Genomic DNA, 20171 nt, shown 5'->3' with positions numbered 1-20171 from the left:
TCCAAAGCCCGGTTCCTTACATGTTTTCAGATTTCTGCATACAGTGTCTTCCTAGGTAAAAAGAGTTCAGCAAGGAACTGCAACCTTCAGGCTCTACCAGTGTTTATTGATAAAAAATAAGGATAAGATTCTGACAAGTGCCAAAATTGGGTAATTTTAAGGATACATATTGTTGGGCATTAGACCAGTTCTGATGAATCATTTTATGTATGTCTTGTATTTATTTGTTTTTAATGAATATTCTCTTCCTGGTGTGCAAAGCATTCATAAAGAACTACTGCATTGAGCGGCTAGAAGAAAGGGGTGTGGAGCTTTGCGGTTTACGGAACCATGGAAGTAAATTTTGTTACCCACAGATAACATTCCTTAGAACTGAGGAATGAGATTTTTCTACACTGGAAACCCTACAGAATGTCTAGACAAAGGAGTAAGGAGAGTTAAATGAGTGCATGTGTGTGTTTGTGAGCCCCACAGCACCAGCTGTTTTGAGCCTCTCCCATTATTGTCATTATGCATCCAAGAATCCACCTCCCACTTCTAGGCTACAGACAACACAGGGTACAAACCACAGCAAATTTATTACTCAATATCCAGTTCCACATCATAGCACCACCCGGAGCCCTCACTTTCCCCTGCAACCTGGCCCCAAGGGTACACCCCAAACAGAAAAACAAAAACAAAAACAAAACAAAAACCCCCAAACAAAAAACCCAAAAGGAAACCCAGATCCCTACTCCTCTTCTGAAGAGGGGGCCTTGGCCAGGAAGCCCTTCCACAGGTCCCAGCAGGCAGGAAAGTGGACCTCGCTGTGCCCAGAGAGCCAGGCTCCAGGCTCCAATGACAGAGAGAACATGCAGGCAGGAGCAGGAGCAGAGGCCTGTCTGTGGGGAGGAAGAGTGGGAGGGAAGGGCACTGCCTGAGGAGTCCGGGAGTCTGGTCATCCCGGGGATGCACGCGGGAGCTTCTGGGCAGCAGGGGCCTGCCCTTGTCCGTTAGCGCTTTGACAGCTCATGGGACAGCCAGTCCAGGCCATCGTAAAGGCCTGTGCCTTGGGTGGCACAGGTGGCCTGGACATACCACTGTGGGGAGAGGGAAAGAGACATGTGTCAGCAGCAAGAATGGGGATATCATTGACCATGCTTGTGGCTCTCCTGGGAGAGCCATTGCCCAGTGAGAAGGGGACAAGGCCCTTACTGTGCGGCTGCGCAAGTGCTGTAGCCCCAGCTTGTCAGTCAGCTCGCTCACAGGCATGGCATTGGGCATATCCTGCTTGTTGGCAAACACCAGCAGCACTGCATCCCGGAGCTCGTCCTCCTGCAGCTGAAAGGGGAGGGGAGAGGTTAGAACCTATGATTCTTATGAGGTCTCCTGGCTCTCTCCTTACTGCTGTGTTGGAAACCCCTTTCTACCTTCCAGCATTTTAAAAGAAAAAATACAGTATCATGTAGTCTATTGCTGAACACAAGACATAAGTTATAAGTAAGCTTGAGAACATCTAAGCCATACATGCAGAAAAAGCCTTCTAATTCAAGAATATGCCTCAGGCAAAAGGACAAAATTTACAAATGGAAATGGCAAGACTTCGAGGTGTTATTTTTCTCCACCACATGTAATCCCCCTTTCTCTACTAACTTGTCAGACTCTGATATAAAGGAAGGAGAATTCAAGGCAACAGTCCTATTTCAAATGTGTCTCCTATCCACAAGAAACTTACACTCCAGGGTGTCTGTACCTGTATGGGTTCCCCAACATCCATCCCACCAGTTCTATCCCCATGACAAAGTCTCAGTTCTGGATTCTCGGTTCTTACCATCTTTTGGAGTTCATCAGCAGACTCTTGGACCCTCTCTCGATCATTGCTGTCTACCACAAAGATGAGGCCCTGGATGGTCAGGAAGGAAGGAAGAAGCAGCAATCATTCCCACAGAGCTAGTGCTCTAGCTTAGTCCTTTCTCTCTTCTCCCATCTTTAGTTGTGTCAGCCCTTCCCATCTAGTAAACAAAACTTCTACCAAGGCTCAGCACAAGAACACAGGAAAAGGATACAGTCTTCAAAGAAGCAGCACTCCAATATTGATCAAGATGCATAGTATTCATAAGCTGCTTTGATTAATGTCAACTCACATGTACAACTACTTAAAGATAATTTTGCTAAAGGCAATGCAGAAGAAAAGAAAAGTGCAAAAGACCAGGAAGAGACATTTACTGAGAGCGAAATCAAGCAGTATGGCCCCAGAACCCTTTTTCCCAGAAGTCTCATATAAGACTAAGGTGAATTCTGAAGGATGAGCAGAGGTTAGCTAACCAAGCAAAAAAGAGGGAGGGGGGAAGGTGTTCCCGATGCCAGTTTCTGTCCCTCCTAACTCGAACACCTTTTCCCAGGGGAGTCCCCAACACACACTCCACCTGAGTGTTCTGGAAGTAGTGCCGCCACAGAGGCCGAATCTTGTCCTGGCCTCCTACATCCCAGACTGTAAAACAGATGTTCTTATATTCCACTGTTTCCACATTGAAGCCTGTAGACAATTTGGGGTGGAAGAAAAATGAGGAAAGAAAGAGAAAAAGTCCTGAAAAGAACTTGCTTAACACTACTGGGATTTCAGCAGGAACACAAAACTAGAAGTCAAGGATCCAGGCTGGGGGGAAGAGAACCCTGGAGGACAGGAGGTCAACAGCCGGGGCGGGGCTAGACCCATCCAACCCCGCCCCGAGCAGCAGCAGGCAAGCAGAGATAGGTGACCCACTTCTCTAGTAGCGGTGTCTGGTGACAGGGTCCAGTCCAGATAAGGACCACGGCAGAGCTGGGAGCAGACCCCGAGCAGGCCCTCCTGAGCGCTTCCGCCTCGCCCACCTCTCCCCGCCCCCTCCCGGGGGGCTCACCTATGGTGGGGATGGTGGTGACGATCTCCCCCAACTTCAGTTTGTAGAGGATCGTAGTCTTGCCGGCCGCATCCAAGCCAACTGTAAACGGGAGAGGGGTACAGGGGTGGAAACGGGAGCGAGGGAGCCCCCTAGAGCCCAGGGAAAGGGAAAGGCCCGGCCAGCTGATGGGGATGGGGGCGGAGAGCGGGAGCGCCTCCAGGTGCGCGCTGTTCTCCACCTACGGGGCCCCGGGGCAGCCGGGGAGGCGAACGCCAACTCCTGCCCCTACACCGAGCCAGGGGCCCGAGCGGCCTGGGTGGTGAGGGACACCGGAGCAAGGCCGCTTTCCGTTCAAAAGTCGTCTCCAAGGGCGGAATCCTCCCTTCTCAGCAGCCGGGCTGTGGGGAGGAGGAAGCTTCACTCCACCCAGGCCCGCAGTCCAGGGTTTCGGGCCTCCGGGGCCGCGTTGCAGACCCAGACCAACTAGAGAGCAGAAGCCCGGGAGGCTTCGAAAGTGGGCGGCTCGGGGTCAGAGGGCCCAGGTGAGCGGGGCTTGGAGGGGCGCGGGGGCGGGAGGGCTGCGGCGGGGCCGGCGCCCCGATCCGGGCCGCGCACTCGATCTGCCTCACCCATGAGGATCCGCATCTGCTTCTTCCCGAAGATCCGCGAAAAGAGCGCGGACACGGTGAGGCCCATGGCTGGGCCCAGGACAGGGTGGGGGGGGGGGGAACCTGGGCACCGACGCGGGGTACGGGCTGGAACCGGCCGGCCGCGGGGGGATGGGGTGCACCAGCAGGAGGAGGAGGCGCCGCCGCCGCCTCCGCGCGTCCGGGCCCGCCCGACGTCACGTGGCCCCGCCTCTCCGGGCCCGCCCCTGGCTCCGCCCCTTCACGGCTCCGCCCCCGCCCTGGCTCCGCCCCCGCCCTCCACCTCCGGAGCCCGGGAGCTGAAGCCAGAGGAGGCTGGATGGGTCTCTGGCTGAGAGTCGTGGCAGTTTTGGGTGCGGAGTGAGCGCATGACTTTCCTTCGGCAAGGCCGAAGAGTACGTTTAAAAGATTCTTTTAATAATATCGGGCTTCACCCTGTTGTCATTATCTTCTCTATGTCTGCAATCCTGCCCCCGTGGAACCATCCCAGTGCTATACAGGTCACAATAGTGGCCCTCTCTTGACGGTAGAATTCTTCAATGTCGTAAAAAAAAATCACCCAAGATTTAAAAAAAAAGTCAAGTTGGGTTACTACCTATTGTATCTGTCGCACCACCTGTCTCCCATACCTTAAGCTACTGCCTGGAGGTGGTGGTGGCGGTGGTGGTGTGCGTGCTTGCGTGTGTGTGTGTGTGTGTATGTGTGTGTGTGCTGTCCCTGAGCTTGAACTCAGGGCCTGAGTGCTGTCCCTGAGCTTTTTGCTCAAGGCCAACGCTCTACCTCTTGAGCTGCAGCTCCACTTCTGGCTTTTTGATAGTTAATTGGAGAGGATGGCTTTAAAACGTGATCCTCTGATCTCAGCCCCCCCTCCCACACCCCAGTAGCTAGGATTACAGGCATGAGCCACTGGCACCAAGCGTGGAGATAATTTTTAATGCTTTCCGACTGAGTCAAATGGTTAACCCAGATGTCCTTGCATTCTTTTCCACCTGCTTTGGTGCTGCCTCCCCACACCTCTAGTTAGATGGCCAATCATTACTCATTCTTTAAATCTCCAAGTACTTTCCCAGAGAGCCTCTGTGCCTCATCTAAAGTGGCCTCCTTCTTGATTCTTAATATACCCATACATACTGGTATGATAGCACTGGTATGTTCGCACTCTGGGTCTTCACTAGACTGTGACTTCTTTGAGAACAAGGCTATGTCTCTTCATGATGTGTCACTTCATAGCACTTAGTATTGTTGAGGGGTCAGACTGAATGAGATTGGATTTCTGAACTTCTTTGTTTGACCTTGGGAATGTTACTTCTCTGCACCTTATGTTTCTGTAACTGTAAAATAGTGCTAATGCTACCATCTGAGCAAAAGGTCGTAAAGAAAAAAATAAAACACTTCTGAGGCCCCCAGTATATAGCTGACATGCACAAGGAACCTCGTGGCTATGCAGTGCCCTCTATAAATATCTGTTGTATCAGCTCAGCAAAACTAAGCAAGGGTACTACTATACCATATGCCAACTAGGTGCCAAATATAGTGCTAGAAAAGACTGCAGTTTTTTGTGGTGTCCATGGAAGTCTTAACCGCCGCTGTGTAGGGAGGTATTGGACGTAGTCCCTAATCGTTGAAGGTGTCCTCCATCTGGGTATTTGGGAAGAATGCGGGGCGATGCCACCTCCGGTTGCTCCCTGAGGGCAAATTCCAGAGTCTTTGCCCAACCTGCACGTCTGTGACCTGGACTTTGCTCCTCTCTTCCAAACCAACACTACCGGGTTTTCTACCAGCCACCTCCTACTCAGCAGCTGGAAGCAGCCCCGCCCCCTGGCGCGCCCGGGGGCGGAGTCTGTGGCGTCACGCCTTCGTCACTTCCTGCGGACCCGGAAGCGTTGTTAACCTCCGGCCTCTCTAGTTAGGGAGTCGTGATGGAGCCTTGCTTGGCCTAACTTCCTGGCCGACAGCGGACTGAGCGGGGCCGGCCCGGATTGCGCGGTGGCCCGGACGAGCGGAGGGGGCGGAGCGGTGTCTAGGTCAGTGTAGGCGGATCTTGGCGTCGACTGTCCGCGTCGCTCGGTCTCCTAGAGTAGGACCTGCCCCTGCCGATCGAGCTTGGGCCCCCGTGGGACTCAGCTCTGTTCCGCCCCCTCCCCCGACCCCCTGCCGCCACCGTCCGGTGCTGGACGGCTGGGTGGAACGCGCGTGCGCCCCGCCGCCAGCCTACCTTCTCCACCTTGCTTCCTCTGCGCCTCTGTGGCCCTCTCCGGGGTTGCCGGAACGCTGACGTCTATCCAACTCCTGGACCTCGATGGAGAAGTTTGGGATGAATTTCGGAGGCGGCCCGAGCAAGAAAGACCTGCTGGAGACCATCGAGACGCAGAAGAAGCAGCTTCTGCAGTATCAGGCACGTCTCAAAGATGTGGTCCGTGCCTATAAAAGCCTGCTGAAGGAGAAGGAGGCTCTGGAGGCCAGCATCAAGGTGCTGTCGGTATCCCACGAGGCGGATGTGGGCCTCGCAGGTCTCCAGTCGCCAGGTCTCAACTTTCCTGATTCGGTAGATGATCGGTGCTCTACTCACAGCGAGGATAGCACCGGAACCGCCACTAGCTTGGACACAGCAGCCAGTCTCACCAGCATCAAGGGTGAGTTTGGGGTAGACGATGACAGATCGGCCCGAGGACCACCACCCCCAAAGTCCGAAGAGGCCAGTGGGTCGGAGAGTGGCGTTAGCAGTAGCAGTGGGGATGGGCCGTTTGTGGGTGGTGAGGTGGATAAAAGACTGCACCAGCTAAAGACTCAGTTAGCAACTTTGACCAGCTCTTTGGCTACAGTCACCCAGGAGAAGTCCCGTATGGAGGCTTCTTACCTGGCTGATAAGAAGAAGATGAAACAGGACTTAGAGGATGCCAATAGAAAGGCAGAGGAAGAGAGGGGACGCCTGGAGGGAGAATTGAAGGGGTTGCAGGAACAGATAGCAGAAACCAAAGCCCGACTTATTACGCAGCAGCACGATCGGGCCCAAGAGCAGAGTGACCATGCCTTGATGTTGCGGGAACTCCAGAAGCTGCTGCAGGAGGAGAGGACCCAGCGTCAGGACCTGGAGCTTCGGTTAGAAGAGACTCGGGAAGCCCTGGCAGGGCGGGCATATGCAGCCGATCAGATGGAAGGGTTTGAACTACAAACCAAGCAGCTGACCCGTGAAGTGGAGGAGCTTAAAGGTGAACTGCAGACCATTCGAGATGAGAAAAATCGACCAGATCCCCGACTGCAAGAGCTTCAGGAAGAGGCTTCCCGCCTTAAGAGCCATTTTCAGGCTCAGTTGCAACAGGAAATAAGGAAGGTAATTATCTCCTTCAGCTGTTAACCATTTAAGCCAAAGTAAGGAGATACTAAGGATTCCCCCCCCCCCCCACTTTGGTAGTTAGAACTTTCTAAGTGGTTGCACTTTGAGGGCCTGAGCATGGTTCCTGGCTTCTTTTTGCTCAAGACTAGCACTCTACCTCTTGAGCCACAGTGCCACTTCTGGCCTTTTCTGTTTATGTGATGCTGAGGAAGCCAACCCAGGGCTTTGTGCATGCTAGGCACTGTACTACTAAGCCACTTTCCCAGCCCCTGATTTTGTTTTTTTATTTTGTTTTTGTTTGCCAGTCCTGGGGCTTGAACTCAGGGCCTGAACACTGTCCCTGACTTCTTTTTGCTCAAGGCTAGCACCTATTACTTGAGCCACAACACCACTTCTGGCTTTCTCTGTTTATGTGCTGCTAAGGAATCAAACCCAGGGCTTCATGCGTGCTAGACAAGCACTCTACCACTAAGCCACATTTGCAGCCCCCTGATTTTGTTCTTTTGAGACAGGGTTTCACTGTGTACCCCAGGCTAGCCCTGAACTTGTGATCCTCCTGCTTCATCCTCTTCCAGTGCTGGGATAACACTTGGTATCACCATGCCTATCTTATACTCTGTTTTTTTAATGTTACTCGAAAGATCCTATTAGTGAGTCCTGGGGATTCTGGTTCTGCATGGTGTTAACAAGACTATCCTTTTTTGTGTGTGCCAGTACTGGGGCTTGACCTCAAGGCATGCACATTGTCCCTAAGCTTTTTCATGCAAGGCTAGCACTACCATTGATCCACAGCTCTGCTTCTGTGTTCTTGCTGTGTTCTTTGAGATCGCATGCACTTCTCTGCCCAGCCTAGCTTCAAACCACAATCCTTAATCTTCTGAGTAGTTAGGACTATAGTCATGAGCTACTGAGAGAGTATCCTTCCAGCAAGAGATTGGGTTTCTGAGTGTGGCTGGGGTCTGAGCCAGACATTTCTGAGCCTCTGAGCACTGGCATCTTACTGGTTGTGTTCTATGAAGCAATATAATAGCAGCCATACAGTGGAAGGTAGTGTGTATACTAAAGTATGTACCTATAGGTAGAAAGATTTGACGGGGGCAGAGGCGAATTTTCTCAGAAGGAATGGTTTGTAATTGCTTTTAGTTAAGATTTACCTGTCTTGCAAATATACTGTTTTGAAATCAAACTGAGTTTTAAGTTTCTAGGATTATTAGAAAAGGAAAAGAATACTTTATGACTTAATAGGATTTGGAGAAGCACATAGTAGACAACAAAAACACCATGTGAGTTCAGTGGAATATGGAAAACTGAAGCAGAACAAAAGAAGCTATACAAAGGAGCATAATATTAAAAAATCCCTGGTTCCCAAGCTGGGAACTGGTGGCTCATGCTTGTAATCCTAGCTACACAAGAGGCTGAAATCTAAGGATCACAGTTCAAAGCCAGCCTTATGAGACTCACATCTCCAATTAGCTACTCCAGTAACCCAAAGTAGAGCTTTGGCTCAAAGTTGTAGAGCACTAGCCTTGAGCAAAAAAACCTCAGGGACAATGTGTAGGCCCTGAGTTCAAGCCCTGTGACCGATTCTCCTCCCCCTTTCCCCCCAAACCCCCAACATCCTGGTTTCCATTCTTTCCAGGTTGCTTGTCTCCCTTGCTGCCTCCTCCCCTGGAGTTTACTGTAGCCCTTTGTGACTTGCTGGATATATTTTTGTCTGTTCCCTTGCTCTGCAGACAGCCTTTGCAGAGGATCAGCTCCGTCAGCAGTGTCAGGTGGAAGAGCAAAGGGTAGCAGCTCTAGAGAATCAAGTATCTGAGGTATCTGAACTACTGGGCACCTATGAGAAAGCCAAGCAGAAGGACCAGCTGACCATTCAGAAGCTGAAGGAGCGCATTCTGCAGCTGGACCTGGAGAATAAGACACTGGCTCTTGCAGCCTCCAGCCGGTCTCCTCTTGACAGCCATGGAGATGAGTCCAGTCTGGATGTCAATGTCCTGAAAGACAAGATGGAAAAGCTGAAGAGGCTGTTGCAGGTCGCGGCCAGGAAAACCCAGGTGACTCTGGATGTGGAGAAGCTCTGTGACCTGGAGATAATGCCCAGCTCAGAGGCTGCAGATGGGGAAAAGGCTACTGCGCTCTACTACCAACAGGAACTAAAACAGTTGAAGGAAGAGTTTGAGCGCTACAAGATGAGGGCACAGGTGGTGCTCAAGAGCAAGAATACCAAAGATGGGAATGTGGTGAAGGAACTGGAGGCTACACAGGAGCAGCTTTCAGAGCTGAAGGAGAAGTACATCTCTCTGCGCCTGTCCTGTGAGGAGCTTGAGCACCAGCACCAGCAGGAGGCTGAGGACTGGAAGCAGGAGCTGGCTCGCTTGCAACAGCAGCATCGGCAGGAGCTGGAGCGCAGCCAGCTGGACTTCAGGGACCGCACGCTGAAACTAGAGGAGGAGCTGCACAAGCAGCGGGACCGGGCCCTGGCTGTGCTGGCGGAGAAGGACTTGGAGCTGGAGCAGCTGCGTTCTGTGGCCTTGTCATCCGGGCTGCCAGGACGTCGAAGTCCTGTGGGTGGTGGAGGTCCTGGGGACGCAACTGACACATCTTCCCCAGATAGCCTGACCCAAGCACTGCAGCTTGCTGCGGCCAGTGAGCCTACTTTCTTCCTGTATGCTGAGCAATTGGCCCGCAAGGAGGTGGAGATCACATCCCTGAGGAAGCAGAAACACAGACTGGAGGTGGAGGCACATCAGCTGCAGGAACGGCTGCTGGAGGAGGGGGAACGACATCGAGAAGAGGTTGGAGTCCTGCAGAGCCACATCGAAAAGAACATCCGGGACCAGAGCAGAGAGGGAGCCAACCTGGAGTATCTCAAGAACATCATCTATCGCTTCCTGACCTTGCCTGACAGCCTGGGCCGCCAGCAGACTCTCACAGCCATATTGACAATTTTGCATTTCAGTCCAGAGGAGAAACAAGTGATTATGCGGCTCCCAAGTGGCAGTAGCTGGTGGCCTTCTGGAAAGAGATGATATAGTCTTCACTAACTCCTGACATATCTGTGCCTCTTTTATGTGGGAAGGGTGGTCTGGTTTCTATTGCCTATTCTCCTACATTATTATCATTTATAACTATCACTGTGTTGAACTTGGGAGGGTTCAAACTGAGATGGGATTTTTCTGCCAATGCCATTAATGCTGCTTTATCCTTAGGCCCTAGAGGGTACTGGGTGTTGAACCAGCATCTTCTGGTGGTGTGTACAAGAACGGGTGGGAATAAGAGGGAGATTAATTAGGATGGAGAGGTACAAATAATGAAGTGGTGAAGAATCTTAAGACGGTTTGTTTCCATGTGCTCCTGGTACAGCAAGGAATGTACCTCCTCAGTGTAAGCCAGCTATTTTCTCCATTTTATCACAGTCTTGAGTCTGCTGCTCTGGTTCTCTGGGACATATAGCCAGGCCAGGCAGGGACCAGGAAGTTAGAAATTATGACACGTTGCCCAAAGGCCTGAAGAGTATTGAGTTCATTTGGGATCTGGGACTTGGTCTTGTTGGGCTTGGGAGGACCGGAGCCATCTTGATAACACACTGGCCATCCTAGAGAGGGCTCTGAGCACCATTTTGATGTTTGGGATTTCCTAAATGGCCTACTTTTGGCTGGGTTTAAATCAACCTTTTTGCTGGTCCCCTGTCTTAAACTCCTGCCTAACATTGGCCTGAGATTGAGTGACTTCATTATCTTCCCCTCAGTGTTGAACCTGCAATTAAGGAAAGAAATCCTAGCTTCTTAGAGAGACCTTCAAATGGTGAGCTCTGATTCTCCTTGGGAACTGGGCATTTCTGCTGGGATTTGCTCCTGTTTTTGCTTTTGTAGCAACAGGGAAGAGATGGGAGTTTGCTGCAGAAGATTCCAACAGGTTGTGACCCTTATGCGAAAGGGATGGGAGCTTTAGCTACAGCTGGGCTGAGATACTTTCTCCCTGTGGGTCTTGTCCTAAGTAGATTCATTCTGCTCTTTAAAGAAAGATGGCTTTTGGAAAATTTGGGTCCAAACAGTAACTACTGCTCTATTTTCTTCCCTCTATCTGCTCTTATTGATTATAAAGGCCTTTGTGCCTGAAAGGTCAATGCTTGGCCACTAAATGAGCTGATTTAGATCTTTCTGGCATTTTGTTTGATAAGTCTGTTTTTTGAAAGACTCTTACAGTGTTCTGAAGGGGAAGCTAGATGACCTGGACTATCTGCAATGAGCAGTCATAAATGGAACAAAATTGAGGTGTTAAAATGATACTAACAAACCATGGAATCATTAAACCTGAGTAACTTGAGACCCATGTGTTTCCTTAATGTCTAAATATCTGGATACAAATAAGCACGGATGTCAATGGCAATTGAAAAGGCTGGAAATAGTATTATGTTAATTCATGAGCTTGTATCCACAGAGGAATACTTCCGGGCTTTCACTGTCTCATTTCTAACAGGCTTTCAGCCTGGAATTGTGTGTGTCTATTTGAGTGGGGGCAGTTGCACTGGTAGCAGCTTTCTCCTGTGCTTAGTGGGTGGACTTGACACTTTCATAATTACTGCTTCAAACTCCAGAAGTAATGTGTTCATGAATGATTCAATCTCCCCCAAGTCTGGGTTTATGTATCCTGGAAGAGTTTCTCAGGACATTAAGCTAATAATAATAGACTTCATTGTCTCACCTTCCTCTCTCTAAATGTAGGAGATCTCATAATTGTGTTATTTCTAAGTAGTGGGCAAATAAAATACATGGTTAAAATTGCTTTTTATAATAATTAGTGTTTTTTATTTTTAAGATGCCAACAAGGCAAAAAAGTTTAATTTCTGATTAATAATTTTGTTAAAGTTAATTTTATTTGAAATGAAATATCACCATTAATATCATAATTAGAAACTATTAATATTTTCCAGTTTTTTCACATTTTGTTTATTTATTTTCCCTTTCCTGTGGCTTGAACTTTGGGCCTGAGTGCTGTCCCTGAGCTCAAGGCTAGCACTCTACCACTTGAACTACAGCTCCACTTCTGGCTTTTTTTGTGTGTGTGTGATTAATTGGAGCTTAGAGTCTCATGGACTTTTCTGCCCCGGCTGGCTTCAAACCCAGTCCTCAGATCTCAGCCTCCTGAGTGGCCACTGGTGCTCAGCTTTATTTCACATTTTGTATGGCATTTCCTTTTTGTCTGTTTTTAAAATTAATAACTTAAACTCATACAAGAAAACAAAATATGTATGTATTAATAAGGTGCCACATGCCGTTTCTATATATGTATACATTGTGTTATGTTTTAAGTCAGGCTAAAAATACTTCTCTCCTTAAAACATTTGTCATTTCTTTATAAGGAAAATGATCATAATCAAATGCAAACATTCTAGGTTTTTGATATGCACAATACATTACACTATCCACAGTTACCCTACTGTGCAATAGCATCTCAGAACTTCTATCTAACTTGTTATCCACTGATCAACTTTGCCCATCCCCTCTTGCTACTCTTCCTAACTTTAAATTTTTAAGTAGTTGTACAGAGGGGTTTCAATTCAACGTGTCAGATTATAAGTACAATGTATCATGATCGATGTCACCTTCCATTGTTCTCTCCCTCATCCCCGACTCACCCATTCCCCCAAGTTACCTGATTCCGGTTTTACATATGTCCATTGAATATAATGGTATTCACCTACCATTCCTCTCCATCTTTCTCTCTCCTCTTGATCTCATCCTTCTGTGACAAAACATGGTAGAGATGGAGTCCTATAGACTTTTCTGCTCAAGCTAGCTTTGAACCTCAATTCTCAAGGGCTCAGCCTGCTAAGTAGCTAAGATTACAGGTGTGTGCCACTGGCACCTATCTATGTTCTAAATTCTGTTTTATTTCTGTTCTTATTTTTTTCTTCCTACTAACTTTGTCTTTGCCTCTCCCTTGTTTTTCTAGTTCATTGAGATTCAATGATAGATTATTTATTTGAAATATTTCTCTTTCATATGGATGCTGATTGCTATTAACTTCTCTTTTTAAAATTTATTTATTTATTTTAACTTCTCTTTTAGTCTTACTTTTTCTGTAGCCAAAAGATTTTAGTGTGCTGTATTAGCATTTTCATGTCTCAAGGAATCTTTTCATTCCCTTTTTGATTTTTTTCTTTGATCCATTGGTTGTTTAGAGTAAGTTATTCAGTTTTTGTGTGCTATATGATTTCTTGTTACTGATTTCTGGTTTAATTGTATTATGGTTTAAAGTTTAAGTTTTGTTGATACTATTTCCATGTGCTGATGAGAACATGTGCTTTGCACCTGTTGGGTGGAATACTCTATATGTCTGCTAGGCCAGTGATAAGGCCCAGGTTTAATTTAGTTCATTTGTTTCTTTGTTGATTTTCTGTCTGGATGTCTGTCCGTTGCTGAAGGTAGTGTGCCGAGGTCTCCTAATATTACATTGGATTCACTTTACATATTTGTACATATTATCTATCTCTATCTCTTTGGAATTGTGATTTCCTTTTCATAAGTTGCCTATGTTAAATCTAACTGGTGACTTGATCTTTCTTTACCTGGGTATTTGAATTCTCTAGGTTTGGGAAAAAATTATGATAGCTTTGAATAAGCTTTCTATTTCTTTGGAATTTTAAAATCTGTCTTGAACCCCAACAACCCAAATGATTGCTGTTCCACCGTTACAAAGTTCTTGTATGCTTTCTTCATTCTTCCTCATTCCTTTTCCCCTTCCTACAGCTATGTGTTTTTACATAGCCAAGTTTTGAGCTTGTTCTTTATTTTTCTTACCTATTCTATTTGTTCTGCTTGTTCTGTTTTACCTATTCTGATATTGATACACCCTATGATGTTTTAATTTTGCTTAGTGTGTTGTTTTGTTCAAGAATTTGTTTGGTCTTTAAAATTTTCATATCTCAGATGTTTCCTTGTTAGAGTATTGGATTGTTTTTCTGTTTTTGAATCTCATTAGGTTTCCTTAAAATAGTTGTTTTAAATTCTCCATACCAGTTGTTCTCTGATTGGTTTCTAATGACTCATTTTGACCATTAAGTCATGATTTTCTGAATGTACTTGTTGAATGGTATGCCCAGCCATCTGAACATTGAAGGATTTAGCATTTACTCTACTTTTCATAATTTGGCTTTCTTTGTCTTTCCAGAAATTCTAAGCAGGCTACTTCTTTCTGAGCCTATATTCACTTCTGCTATTTGAGCACTAGATGTCAGCCTAAGTTCACCTTAGCCATAAGTCTCACTGTGGATATGTTGTCACTGTTTCAGTACTAGAAGGTAATCCAAGCCCAGGTTTGTTTCAAATCTGCAGTTGATGTGCTGTCTAGCATGGACTGTGAAATCGTCTTATAAAGGAGGTCCATCCCCTGAGCTTCTCCTTGGGGCTGGGCTAGACTCTGATACTTTTGTCCATAGTTACCAGTTTTTGGTCAGTACTTGAGGATTCTGCTTTGCTCTGGGCAGAATCACCATGTCATGTAAAACCTTGTCATACCCTGAGGCCACAGCCTGCCAAGACCAGCAGTGCACAACCTAACTACTGCTGAGTTGGACTTGGGGGGCCCAGGACTGAACTGGTCACTGGTGTTACTGGCTGGAATAGAAATCTAGTAGGCTGAAACTATGGGTTCTTGTACTAGATCTGTTCTCGAGACTTCATCTGCTGACCTGGTCTGGATAAGTTCATTAGGATATGCCTCCTGTTGGGCTTTGCCAGCTAGGTACCAAGTCTCAAGGCAAAGTCCTGCGCTACATTACCCTGTCCTGCCCTAAGCTAAGGTAGTTTTGCTCCATGCTATGCTGCCTAAGATGGATGCTAAGCCAAGTCATTCTTGAATTGCACATTTGCAAGAACTTGCGCTGTCTTAGGAGTACATCCTGGCCCATGCCACAGCTGGTGGAATAAGCTGAAACATGAACATATACCACATCTCTCCCTGGTGCCAGGGCAAATCTTGAGACCCCATATGTGAGTACTGGTCTGAGGACAAAAAGCTGGGTGATAGAAGACACTTTGCTGAGTGGAGCATCTCTGTTGCCCCAGAGACTTCCAGGTGCAGGGATCTGCACATTTTCAAGAGGGTGCTGAACCCACTCCATGGCTGGTAATGACACAGGCTGAAGTGAGTCTGTCCCAGTCTAGAAGGCTCATCTATAACACTGGCCCATGTATGGGCCCCTAACTTTCAATCATGGGGTGGGTCTGGTGCTGGGCTCAAAGTCCTATGCTAACTTTTTGTTTTGTTCCCTATCAGGTGTAGCCTTGCTCCCTGATTTTCCCTCAAATCTGTGTTGGAGGAAGTATGGTGGAAGTAGCTGCCTGGCTAAGACATTTCTTGCAGCTTAGTCCAATCCACAGGTATTGTCTGGCTAGAGGCAATACCTCACACAGGGTCTCAAGCCCGGACTTCTTTCTTTCTCCCTTAAGTTGGAAAGGAATGACACAGGTAGCTTGCTTTCCTGCCTCCTTCAATGCATCTTTTCCCATTACATTAAAATCAGATGTCTCACCCAGCTTCCTAAGCTCTTGCAAAGTGGTTAGCTGTTCAAAATACTGCAAAGAAATAATTGAATTTCTGGAAGATCTCTAAGCTGCCATCTTGCTGTAGTCCCCTGTGATAATTTTTAAGTTTCTGATCTACAGACAATTGCAGTTGCTCTCAACTCAACTGAAGGTCTTGGTTCCTTCATATCCTTTAAGGAGAAGCCTAGAAACAGGCCACATTAACCTAGACATGCATTCATTCAAAATGCCTTGTCTTGCCACCTTTTTCCCAGAAATAAGTTTTCTAGTGTTTTTTGTTGTGGTGGTGGTGGTGATGGTGCTTGAACTCAGGTCCTGGGCACTGCCCATGAGTGCTTTTGCTCAAGGCTAGTGCTCTACCACTTTGAGCCACAGATCCACTTCTGGTCTTTTAGTAGTTAATTGGAGATGAGTCTCATGGGGACTTTTCTGCCCCGGTTGACTTTGAACCTCAATCCTCAGATCTCAGCCTCCTGATAACTAGGATTATAGGCACAAGCCACCAGCACCTAGCTTAATTGGCTGATTTACTTGTAATGAATACTTTAAGGAAAGGGAAAGAGAAAAAAGAAGAGGAGAGGGAGAGGAGGGAGGAAGAAGGAGAGGAAAAGGAGTTGGGAGAGAAAGCGTGGAGTGACAGAGGGAGAAAGAATTAAAACCGAGGAGTCAGGGAATATTTTCCCTTGAACTCTCATCTGAGAACACCAGTCTATGAGGTATGTCAGTAAGACATGAGATGAATCTTAATGATTCATACAAATCAAAGAAGGATAGAGGGAGGGAAGGCAGTCTTATCACTCAACTGTGGGAGTTTTCTGCTCTTCTTTCTTCTCCCTGCAGGATTCCTCTAAGCTGGGGAGTAAAACATGCCTGTTCACCATGCTCTAACAAGAGTTACATGCTCATTACTCAGGACTTTTTTCTTTTTTTTTAAGTCTTGGCTTGTGAAGCTGGTTCAGTCAGTTGAGTCATCTGTCCACAGAACTGCTGCCTGCAGCCCTGTGCCCTCCCCTTGGGTCTAACCTGGATCTGATTGGATCTGGTGGCCCAAGCCCATAGTTCACAAACCCGTCATTCCTACAAGGCCCCATGCAGCTGCCATTCGGTCATGATAGTCTCTGCTTCCCTCTTAGGAAAATCAGTCATGTCAAATACACAAGCATCATTCTGAGCTATGACCACCTGTTTTATCATTACTTCTCACCCATGCCAGTATCTCCCACATGTTAGTTTGATGAAGATCATGTAAGTAATAGATGTGTGTATTAAGCCCGATTAACCCATAAGCCTACTCAACCAGGATGTGTACCTGTCTCTTCAAGACTTAGGAAGATCAAGACCTATGTGCATAGATATCTAGGGATGGAGAGACTGAACTCTAGGCTGAACTAGATTAGGCTGATTAAAAAAATCAAAGTTATCAAAGTTGCTTCATAGGTTGAACAAACCCAGTGGTTCTTTTTTTTTAAACGAGTCTTAAAGCTCTGGTTCTAGATGGTTGCTAATATGGATCATGCTAACAAAATAAAAAGACGATTAGGTACCAGTTATTGCCTTAGTGTGTTCCAGTGATAACTTCTGGTAAATCCTAGTGAGTCATGTTATTCCAACTTCACCTGCCTTTACCTTTACCTGCCTCCTACCTTTTTCCTTGCTGCCCCAGATGGATGGCTTTTAGCTAAGTTGGCCCTGCCTCCCTCCTTCCCTCCCTCCCTCCCTCCCTCCCTCCCTCCCTCCCTTCCTTCCTTCCTTCCTTCTCTCTGAGTGGTACTGGGGCTTGAACTAGGGCCTTGTACTTGCTAGGCAAACCCTATACCACTTGAACCACACCTCTAGACCTATGCTAGATGGCTTTTGGAAAAGGCACTGCTGAAATCCCAGCCCAAACTATAGCTATGTGACCGTGGCAAATTAATTTTTCTGAGGCTACTTCTTTTTAGAATGGGGATATTAGTAATTGTTTCCTCATTATGTCCTCAGATTAAAGAAAAGCTAAGTACATAAAGAGCTAGCACAGTATATGAAACACAGAGGTGTTAAAACACATCTACCGTTATACTCAGTCATCTTTCTCCATCTTGCTTCCAAACTCTGTCGATTGAAAGAGATATGACCAGTGCACCATAAGAGGACAAGGAGGCAGGAACTACCCAAGGTGATGAAAAAAGGTCTCAGGATCTGATTCTGGCCATGAGTGATGGTTAAGCCTTCGCTGAGTGGCCTTCATGGGAAAATGCATCCCACACAGGAAAAAGCACAGACTAATGGCCCGGACTGAACAAGCCCATTTAGACCTGATATTGAGAGAAGGTAATGTTATAGAATCACAGGATGTTAGGCCTAAAAGGGATATGAGAACTTATTTGGTCATGTCCCTCCAACAGCAGAAGAAATCAAGACCTACACAGGATGGATTCCTAAGAGGGAAGCAGAGACTATCATGACTGAATGGCAGCTGCATGGGGCCTTGTAGGAATGATGGGTTTGTGAACTATGGGCTTGGGCCACCAGATCCAATCAGATCCAGGTTGGACCCAAGGGGAGGGCACAGGGCTGCAGGCAGCAGTTCTGTGGACAAATGACTCTTCCGCCATGACTCCTGGGCTGCTTACGGAGATACAAGAAGGAAGAGCCTGCTCTGCAGGTAGAGATGCTGGCATAGGGGGAAGTTAGTGAGGTGCCAATCTTAACCAGAAGGTGAGTGTAGTGGTTGATATCAGCAGCCCTAGCTATACAGGAAGCTATACAGGTAGGAGGAATGTGGTCTAGAACAGCTTGGACAAAAATCTGAAAAACATAGAAAAGGGCTATGGGAATAGTTCAAGTGGTAAAGTACTTGCCTAGCAAGTGAAAGGCCTTTAGCTCAAACCCCAGTACAACTACTTCCTTGCTCCCCTCCCAAAGGGAAGAGATCTTTCTTTAGGGGAGAGATGGGAAAATGGTGTTATTAACTCAGCCACATAAGGATAACTTACTCAGATACGCTCATCTATGGGTACTAGGGTTTGTGGGCCAAAATTTTAGGCTAACTATAGGTGAAGTCTAGAACATTTAGGTTGTATCTGCCTACCAAAACAAATCAGAGGCAACTCCTTCCTACTTCATCCTAGGAACTAGAAATGCATCTTATCAAGGATAACCTCAGGACATAGGTCAAAAGTAATGACTATAATTCAATATGGTGTGCTAGTGAAGTAGGTTATGTCCTTAAGCCTAAAGCCTGACAGAAGTGATGCCATTTTGTCCTCCAAGGGAAAAGGCCCCTGACCCCAGAACTATTGGTGGCTCAAGCAGGTTCTGCAAAAACTTTCCCAAAATGTTCCAGCAGCTCAGTATTCCTAAAAGTCAGTTTTGCTTCTGTATATGCTTCACAAAACAAAAAAGCCCTATACATTGCTTGCCCTAAAGGATGTTCTTTAAAAGACTAACTCTGAGCTCTCTGTGCTGCATGGTTTGGGAAGCCTATGCCCCTGTACAGTTGCCAGTCTTTGCAATGTCATCCCAGCTTCTCAGGAGGCTGAGATCTGAGGATCACACTTCGAAGCCAGCCTGAGCAGAAAAGTTCTTGTGAGACTCTTATCTCCAAATAACCTCTCAAAAACCAGAAGTAGAGCTGTGGCTCAAAGTGGTAGAGTGCTAGCCTTGAGCAAAAGAGCTCATGGTGAGCACCCAGGCCCTGAGTTCAAGCCCCAAGACCACCCCCCGCTCACCAAAGACTCCTATAATTTGGCTTATTAACTAATCCTTTGTATTCTCGTCGACTGGGTTACAACACTAGAATGGCAGAGAACAAGGGAGATCGGTCTGGGACACTGAACTCAACCTGCAAGGAATCAGGGAACTAAGGTGAAGACAACATTTGAACCTAGCTTTGAAAGACTAGGACCAGTTGGTCCTAGCTTCTTGGATGAATAGTGGCACTGAGAAGAGTAGGGCATGTGTAGCAGATCCTGGCCTATTAGCTCATCCAACGTTGGCTCCACTTTCCTTGATTCAGCTTCCTGAGCTGCAGTAACCTGTTTGCTAAAAACAATGCTCCTCTTGCAACTCGGGTGCCAGAGGAAATTGAGGTTCCAACAGAATTTAGAATTAGGAACAGAGATGTGTGGGTGATGAGCAAGGCTTTCATTGTCTTGTGTGGCTCTAACAGGAACATGTAGGCTGGAAGCCACCAGGTGCTGTGCTTGCTTGTTCCCCAGATTGTGGCAAAGGGAGTGTGACTCGTGAGCTCCAATCTCAGCAGCAGGGAGGGGCGGTGCCCATTTCAGAGAAGAAAAGCTGACTTGTGGACAGAGCCCACTAAGTGTAGAGCACATGTGGGTGGAGGCGTCTGGAATGAGATGGAAGTAGTTTGGGGAACTGCAGCACACTGTGGAGAGGAGAGGAAGAGATCAGGGAGCCAGTAGTGTGCCATAGGTGAGGTGTGGGTGGCACGCAGAGTGTGCACAGAAGCGGGTCAAGGAAGGCACCTGTCCCACGAAGGAAAATCTTTGGGGAAATAATTTCATAGTCATTGAAAAGGTTCAAGAATAGTAAGGAAAACACATCCTTTACCCAGACTCACCTATTAGATGAGGTTTTGTTCCATTTGCTTTAGCCTTTTTCTAGTGCTCTCTCTGCACACACACACATATTTTTCTGAGCCATTGGAGAGTAAAGTACAGATTGACATCATGACCTGTATTCTTTAAAGATTCAATTTTATTATTATTATTATTATTATTATTATTATTATTATTATTATTATTGGTGGGGCTTGGAGTAGAAGCCAGGGCCTTGT

The 20171-nt window shown here is 47.1% G+C and overlaps 3 protein-coding genes across 3 annotated transcripts in view; 2 read left to right on the top strand and 1 right to left on the bottom strand.

Annotated features, from left to right (window-relative positions):
* Positions 1-559: 559 nt before the first annotated feature.
* Arf5 (ADP ribosylation factor 5) lies at positions 560-3687 on the bottom strand. The gene is made up of 6 exons (XM_048340171.1): positions 3491-3687; positions 2880-2960; positions 2406-2515; positions 1811-1882; positions 1195-1320; positions 560-1079 (listed from the first exon to the last, which is right to left on the bottom strand). Exons 1-6 carry the CDS (start codon positions 3555-3557, stop codon positions 993-995), a joined length of 543 nt encoding a protein of 180 aa, XP_048196128.1. The 5' UTR covers positions 3558-3687; the 3' UTR covers positions 560-992.
* Znf800 (zinc finger protein 800) overlaps positions 3206-20171 on the top strand; it is a 148413-nt gene continuing 131447 nt past the window's right edge. The window contains exon 1 of the mRNA XM_048340166.1: positions 3206-3403. The gene's annotated coding sequence lies outside the window, so the exon portion shown is untranslated. The remainder of the gene's footprint in view (positions 3404-20171) is intronic.
* Gcc1 (GRIP and coiled-coil domain containing 1) lies at positions 4401-11168 on the top strand. The gene is made up of 2 exons (XM_048340163.1): positions 4401-6839; positions 8576-11168. Exons 1-2 carry the CDS (start codon positions 5808-5810, stop codon positions 9869-9871), a joined length of 2328 nt encoding a protein of 775 aa, XP_048196120.1. The 5' UTR covers positions 4401-5807; the 3' UTR covers positions 9872-11168.

This window comes from Perognathus longimembris, chromosome 2 (genome assembly GCF_023159225.1).
Source record: "Perognathus longimembris pacificus isolate PPM17 chromosome 2, ASM2315922v1, whole genome shotgun sequence".
NCBI classification, from domain to species: Eukaryota; Metazoa; Chordata; class Mammalia; order Rodentia; family Heteromyidae; genus Perognathus; species Perognathus longimembris.
This window is presented reverse-complemented; position numbering and strand designations above follow the sequence as displayed.